The sequence below is a fragment of the Dromiciops gliroides genome, chromosome 6, assembly GCF_019393635.1.
Source record: "Dromiciops gliroides isolate mDroGli1 chromosome 6, mDroGli1.pri, whole genome shotgun sequence".
Taxonomy (NCBI): Eukaryota; Metazoa; Chordata; class Mammalia; order Microbiotheria; family Microbiotheriidae; genus Dromiciops; species Dromiciops gliroides.
Genome location: NC_057866.1, coordinates 19,819,179 through 19,827,339, shown reverse-complemented (window position 1 = coordinate 19,827,339; position 8,161 = coordinate 19,819,179). Strand labels below are relative to the sequence as shown.

General features: G+C 33.5%; 1 protein-coding gene across 1 annotated transcript; it reads right to left on the bottom strand.

Annotated features, from left to right (window-relative positions):
- Positions 1–328: 328 nt before the first annotated feature.
- LOC122732567 (olfactory receptor 5D13-like) lies at positions 329–1,273 on the bottom strand. Its single transcript, XM_043972797.1, has one exon. It carries the CDS (start codon positions 1,271–1,273, stop codon positions 329–331), a length of 945 nt encoding a protein of 314 aa, XP_043828732.1.
- Between the last annotated feature and the right edge of the window lie 6,888 nt (positions 1,274–8,161).

The following is an 8,161-nucleotide window of genomic DNA, read 5'->3' as shown; positions in this document are numbered from 1 at the left end:
TGTAAAAAAGATAGCATGTAGTCACTCTTGGATAATCAGTAGACTTGTTTTTACAACAAATTGTTATGGAGTTTTGATGAAAGATTATTTGGTCAATACCACATGATAGATTATATTCTAATTATTTTATGGCTGTGATTTTTTTTTCATTTCAAATTTCTTTCTTCATTTACCCAAGAATTTTCCTAACTACTTTTCAGATGGTCATATAATTTGAAGGTGTGACCACCAAAAAGGGAGTAACTGAATAGTACTCATGGAATTAATTATTTTCATAAACACTATCAGAATAGTTCAGTCAGTAATAATATATTCCATATAAATAATTTTATTGAGAAATGGTGTTTAGATGCATTAATTTCCTAAAGGTTTCCTTCACATCCTTGTTCCTTAGACTGTATATTAAGGGATTTAACATAGGAATCACCACAGTATAAAAAACAGATCCCATTTTCATTACAAGTTTTGAAGATTGGAAACTGGGAATACAATAGAGTAAGAAGATGGTCCCATAAAAGAGGGTGACAGCTGTCAAATGGGAGGCACAAGTAGAGAACGCTTTGTACCTCCCACTGGCTGAATGCATTTTTAGGATAGTTACAAAAATAAATACATATGATGTAAGGATAATGATGAGGGTGCAAAATTCACTGAGATTTGTAAAGATAGAAAGCATTATTTCACTGAAATGTGTATCAGAGCAGGAAGCAGAGAGGAAGAGAGCATATTCACATACAAAGTTATCTATGATTTTGGTCTCACAAAATGACAATATAACAAGTGAGTAGGTAAGTACAATCGAAGAAATTATGCCCCATGCATATGCCACAGTCACTAATAGGGCACAGCGTTTTGGGGATATAGTAATAGTATAGATCAAAGGATAACATATGGCAACAAAGCGGTCATAGGCCATCACAGCCAACATAGCCATCTCTGTTAGCACACAGGTAGCACCACTGGAAAACTGTGTCAAGCAGGCCTTGATGGAGACACTTCTGTCATTTACAATTAAATTTTCTAGTAGTTTTGGTGTAGCTATAGTGGAGTAACAGAAATCCACAAAGGACAAGTGCTTGAGGAAAAAGTACATGGGTGTGTGGAGTTTGGGGTTGATCTTGATGATCACAATCATGCCCAGATTCCCCAGCACAGCAACTGCATACATGGTGAGGAATAGTAGAAAGAGGGGCACCTTGAGTTCTGGATAATCAGAAAATCCTAAGAGGATGAACACAATGGCAGTACTCTGATTCTTCTCAGTGCCCATCATGATTCCTGTAGGAGAAAATTAGAAATGGATGATGGAAAGAAAAAAAAATCAACGAAATCGGGGAACATAGCATAAGGCAGGATGGTGTATGAATTAGAAAATTATTATTGTTATAATCACTATGGTGATGATAATAGTGTTATTTTCAAAGTCATCATTGACTCTAAAGATCTATATATTTGTGTTGAGATTAAATAATGGAATATGAAAGGATCCAATGGAAGTGTGACATACAGAAAAGTATGAATATACAGATGACGGTATATTCACTGAATCTAGTATAATTTGGACTTTAATAAAGGTACATTCCAGAAAATAAAGCTCATTCAGAACCATGAATTGAAAGGGAAACCATTAACTAGTAAGGCAGCTTATTTAATTTCTTAATGCATCAAAATATAAGGACAATTGTGGTTCATCTCCCCTCCACTTTTATATTCACTGTGTCATCTTGAATATGGCATTTCTACCCATTTAATCTAGTTCAGTTCCCAGCAACCTTATACATTCAATATTTTACAGTTACTTCCAAATCTATACACTAAAATTTTATGGTCCCTTCCACTTTTTCTAAGTAGGATGAAAAGAACATCTATAAAAAGAAGGTAGATCCTTATTAACTGAATACTAGATTCAACCACTGAAGTTTTTTTTTTTCTTTAAAACTTTTGGTGTAATGGAAAAAAGTCATTTAAAGCTATTGGGAAGAAGAGAAAGTCTAAAGTGAGGTGTTTTTGGGATTGATGTATTATCTTTTCTGCCAGGGTGTCCTAATCACTATTCTTTTAAAGAAAATCACAATGTAGTAATTCACTTCCATACAGGAGAAACAATTCTAAAAAAAGATAAAATTAAAGAGACAGAGAGACAGAGACAGATAGAGACAGAGACAGAGAATGAGTCAGATGCAGAGAAAAATCAAAGCTGTGAGACTTAGTTTCCTGAGGATTGTTATTCTTGATTGGGGTTTGTGCCTTAGAAAATGGGTCCATGAAAAAAAGGAATGGGAATTATCATTCCAATTTCTATTTCTCTTTTAATAAAACATTAGCAGAAAAAGTTATGAATTCCATGACCATATAGGAACAATGGGCCAGAGAGTATATGCTGTCTGAAAACTGAAAATTCCAAAGTTGTGAATACAGATGTGTGGTTTATTCTATTGACACTTTTTATCCAAGAATTATACTGTTCAATTTTCCATTGCAGCCATGGAGATTAAATCTATTCTATATATTTTCTCTCCTTTTTCTTCATTAACTGTGCTAATTTTAGCTTATTCCATTTATTTAACATTGTTTCCCCCAGACTAAAATTTATCTCTTGAGGATATGTTTTCCTTAATTATCATCATTCTGCTGTAATGTTGGAGCAAATAGTTGACATTATACAAATTTTCATGAACTGCCTAATTTTTTCAAATATTTCCATCATCTCTTGACCTACTATCATGACTTTTCTATGCTGACCTATCTGTCCTTGTTCCCTTTTGAAAGGCTTAACCTATTTCTCATGTATACAGAAAAGTGTATATTCTTTATACCATCATTACATTGGATATTATTAGCTCCACACATTTGCTCTCTCCATAGCTATTGTCTCAATGATCTATATCTGCTTTTCTAATTGGAGAAAGTTTAAAATTTCCCTTCAGAATTGAGTAAATCTATAATTTCAAAACATCCCTTGACAATTCTCTTTCCAGTGAATAAATCTGAAAGTCTCTCTTCTCAAAGATTTAAGACAATTTCTTAACACACCTTAGGTGTTTGCTTTTATTTTAAGTACTAGTATGGATCTTAGTATGCAGATGTTAACCTGTATAACATGCATTATGAGTTCCTTCATGTCATTGTATGTAGTTTTATATTGTTGTTTTTTTATAGTTTTAGTCTTTTAAAATATTGAAATAAGTTGTAAACAATTGGCAAAAACAAGTATTAAAAGGAAGAGAAAGAGAAATGACCTTGGAACCTGCAGATCCCCTCACCAACTGAGTCACTCTCTTTCACTTTTAATAAGCTTTCAGTGTTCACAAGATCTGTCTGACATCAAGCCTACATTTCACTCTTTGCAATTTCTGCTGCAGTAATTTTGGTTCTATGCTATTCTATTCAAGATATTCAAATTTCTCCACTTTCCATCCAAATTTCATTTCATGACTTATTGTTGCTTCATACTTATTCATACTGAGAACATTAGAGTGTTTTATTATATTAAGGAATCTCAAGTAATCAAAATAATAACTTATTGAAAAATATTTAAGGTGATGGCAAGTTTGTGTTTGTTTAGGTTTTATAATTGTATATTACTCCAAAACTTCTTGAGGGTATAGTTCTAAAAAGAATTATTTTAAGAATATTATTTCATAATGGTAATATAGGAACAAATAATGTGATTAAGTGATTTGTTTTGTTTGTTTGTTTGTTTGTTTGTTTTTTGGTGAGGCAATTGGGGTTAAGTGACTTGCCCAGAGTCACACAGCTGGGAAGTGTCAAGTGTCTGAGGTCAGATTTGAACTCAGGTCTTCCTGAATCCATGGCCAGTATTCCATCCACTGCACCCCCTAGCTGCCCCTAAGTTTTAAAATTAAATGGTAAATATTTGTGCTTGGCCTGAATCTTTGATTCCATTGTTATAAGAAGCTTCATACATCTGAACTACCTCTAAGTATACAGCTGCAGACCTCTTTTTTAATTTATAACTTCTGAAAATTATTTAGGAGTGGAAAGTTAAACTCATTTCCCTACCTCCCTCCATCCCCAATTTTGACTTAGCTTGGTTGTTTCATAGGCTACAAATGAACCAATGCTTCCCTTATTCTGAATTTATCATTATATAGACCATATTATGATTCCTTTCTACCCCTCTGTAGTAATTTCAGTATGCATTTTTCATTTTATATTTGCCAGGTATAGAACTTTGATCATCTCCAACATTATCTTCCAACAATTTCATTATATGAAGTCACAGTTGCTGCCAAATTGTTCTGCTCATTTCCCATATCTATATCAATATATAGATATAGATAAATAGATATACACATATATACATATACATACACACACATGCACACCCCTTCATGCCTTCTTGTCTTTGTATATATCATTTCTCCAAGAGCATGATGACTTCTCTTTTGAATGCTACTAAATTAAATTTAGCATCTGAGACAGTGGTTGATGAAGTTAAGCTTTTGTTGACAATCCTACTCTCGTCACCCACAGGAACTCCTCTTTTACCTCAATTTCTAAAATCTTGATTGTAATTTCTAGGGGACATTTAGCAATAGCTACATAGTATTAGTATTGGCATTTTTATACACCTGTCTCATCTTCCCACATCTACTGACAACCTCTTATAGTAAGAGACTCTCTATGATCTTGCCTCATATTCACTGATATTCGCTTCCCTTCAGAAGAATGGTGACCAAAATATGGATGATGGTGATAAGGATGATGAGGATGGTCTCAGATAAGACCTCCCAATACCTTATTTTTTTTGGTTAGTTCCTTTCTGATTTCCAGTTTGGGGAATGTAGGAATATTCTATTTTCCAGTCAAAAGACCAGAAAAAAAGGTTATAGGAGTAAAATACAGATACATCTACTCACCAGAACATAGATTGTCATAGATGCTTCATTTCCTATGTCCATAATACAGATAGTGTAACTTGTGATATAACAATTTTATGGTTAGATACTTTCCTAATGTCTCCTTAATGGTAAAACTAAGATTTAATTCATTGGTATACATTATAACAGAAAATCACAGTCTTTTCACTGACTTTATATGGAGAATATGGTTCTCTCTGCTTCACAGAAAGCTCAGAGTCAAAGAAATGTCCTCTTACTGTACCTGAAATCTTATTATGGTCCTTATGTTAAGGAACTTGCATTTGATTCAAAGACTCTTGGGACACAGACCCTAGACACTGTCTACTGCCTCTACATATGTGATTTCTAAAGAATGGATTAAAAAGTAAAAGATAAGAAAACTTAATGAAATGGGAGAAAAGAATGCTGACAATAGTATGCAACAAAAATCTACCCCGAGGACTTTTGAGAGCCAGACTCTAGAGAACCCATTACTAATTTTTGTTGTTGTTGTTGTTTCCTCATTCCCATGGGCCATAAAGTAAGTAATTAGCCATAGTGTCTTCTTTGCATAATTAGATGTCCTTGAAATTACAGAGGAAGCATCTTTCAGGAGAATTATTTACTGACTGCCTTATTTCTGGCTGGTTCTAAACCCCTTAACAAACATTATTGTAGGTCCCTCCCAGATTGAGTCACAGAAAATCATTTTACATACATATGCATGCATGTGTATTTCTATGTGCATGTTATATATGCGTACATGCACATATAAACACATATATATTTGTTCATGTGTGTATGTGTTTGTAAAGATGTGTGTTCATGTGTAAATGTACATGTAAACATATGTGTGTTTGAATATATGTTTGTCTGCATGTATTTTTCTATCCATATATGTACATATATGGATATAATGAACTACACCCTATATCTCCTCTCTTTTTCCTCTCAAATGTCACTGACAATGACACAGAAATTATATATCTACCATTTTTTCCCAGTGCCAGGAATGTAGTTTGTCTGGGTCAGGTACTTTCAATTCATCCAAACAAGATGTGTTGTTTTTTAATTTTGTTTCAAATCTTTAAATATTTTGGGGGGGGATTATAATTTTCTTTAAACATTTTTATCCTTTGCTTTTCTGGTGGGCTTTGTGGAAAGAACAAAAAGAAAATAAAAAGTCAACTATCACATTGCCTTAATAGCATCTTGCAATGCACCCCAAACATCAATGTTACTATCTTTCATGGGGCCCTTTCTTTTCTACAGTAAAACTAATCATAAAAATTAAAAAAATGCCTTTTATCTCCTTTAACATACATCAGATCTTATTTCTTTATTACCTTTAAAATTACTGATGTAATTTATAAATGATCATTCCCCATTCCTCCCTCCATTTTTCATTCCCTCCATTTCTCCCTTTCTCCTTCTTTTCTTCCTTCTTTCATTCCTTCCTTCCATTTTTCTTTGTTCCAAAAAAGTTAAAAAGCTGCATCTTTTTTACACAATGAAGTTGTGATGTCTTTACAAAATGACTATACTAATAACTATTAAATATTAAAATATAGCTTTGTATCTGCCTGTCTCCTATAAACAGATAAGAAAAATAATGTTTAATCTCCTACAACATAAATAAACAGATCAAAGAAATTACATCTTATATCTCTTACAAAATGAATCAGATCAGAGAACATGATACCTATCCTCCTTTGAAATAGATCAGAGACAGACAGAAAAACATAATATCAATTTAATAGTTATCATATTCATGGATTTTCTTGGGTCACATACAGTTTTGTCCTAGAGAACAGAAGAACAATAATGGGAGAGAGAAGAGAAGAACATCTAGAAACAAAAAATTCAAACACAGTCAAGCCGCACTATATTGAGAGGTTTCCAAGATAAAGGAATAGAAGACTTGAAATATTATATTCCTAAAGGCAAAGGAACTAATATTATAACCAAGGATAACCTAACCAGCAAACCAACCTAATATTATAGGATGAAATGGATGTTTAATGAAATAGAATACTTTCAACTATTCCTAATGAAAAAACAGAGCTGAATAGAACATTTGACATTCAAAGATAAGACTCAAGAGGAGTATAAAAAGGTAAACATGAAAGAGTAATAATAAGAGATTCAATAACACTAAACTGGTTACATTTCTCTATGGGATGATGATATATGTAACTTCTGAGAACTTTATCATTATTAGAGCATTTAAAAGGAGCTTACATAGACAGAGGGCAAGGGTAAGAGTCAATTATGTTGGAAGAACCTAAAGTATAATGGGAGAAGAAGGGGTAATTGAAAGGAAAAATGTGCCAGTACTGTGAAAAACAAGGACACTCATTGAGAGAATGTAGAACTAGAAAGCAAGAACTTAGGCAAGCAGTAACTGAGGGTCTTGAAAATTTTTTCAGGAGAAACCAGGATAATTATGGAAACTTTTACTAGAGAGGAAACAACCAAGGCAATTACAGGCCATCTTAAAAGCCGAATCAAGTCATTCCTCAATTGAGAAATGGTCAAAGGATATGAACAGGCAGTTTTCTGATGAAGAAATCAAAGCGATCTTTTTCCATATGAAAAAATGCTCTAAATCACTATTGATAAGAGATATGCAAATTAAAACAACTCTGAGGTACCATCTGACACCTATCAGATTGGCTAATATGACAAAAAAGGAAAATAATAAATGTTGGAGAAGCTGTGGGAAAATTGGAACATTAATGCATTGTTGGTGGAGCTGTGAACTGATCCAACCATTCTGCAGAGCAATTTGGAATTATGCCCAAAGTTGGTGTGATTCAGGTGGTATTATTTTCCATCCCCCATTCCTTTTTTTTTTCCTTTCCCTTAATTCTACTAATCTTACTTGTGTTTTTAAGTTGGTTCTTGTTAATAAAGCCTGTTCTGTTTTTTGTTTTTTGTTTTTGTTTTTGTTTTTAGTGAGGCAATGGGGGTTAAGTAAGCTAGTAAGTGTTAAGTGTCTGAGGCTGGATTTGAACTCAGGTACTCCTGACTCCAGGGCTGGTGCTCTATCCAGTGTGCCACCTAGCTGCCCCGCCTGTTCTGTTTTAAAAAGAGGCTGTCACTCTCCTTCCTTTCCCCAATATTGCAGAGAGCTGCCTAACTAACACTCCCCAATTAAAATTTGGCCCTACAGTAATGACTTAAATGTGTGCACATTCTTGTCTCCAAATAAAAGTGCAACGACAACTACTTTTTCGTATTGTCTTTGTATGCTCTGTGTGGCTCATACTACATGTAACATCCTAAATGCTTTA

What these genes read in the sequence shown, in the direction of transcription:
- LOC122732567 (XM_043972797.1), bottom strand. Translation starts at nt 1,273, where the DNA reads ATGATGGGCACTGAGAAGAATCAGAGTACTGCCATTGTGTTCATCCTC.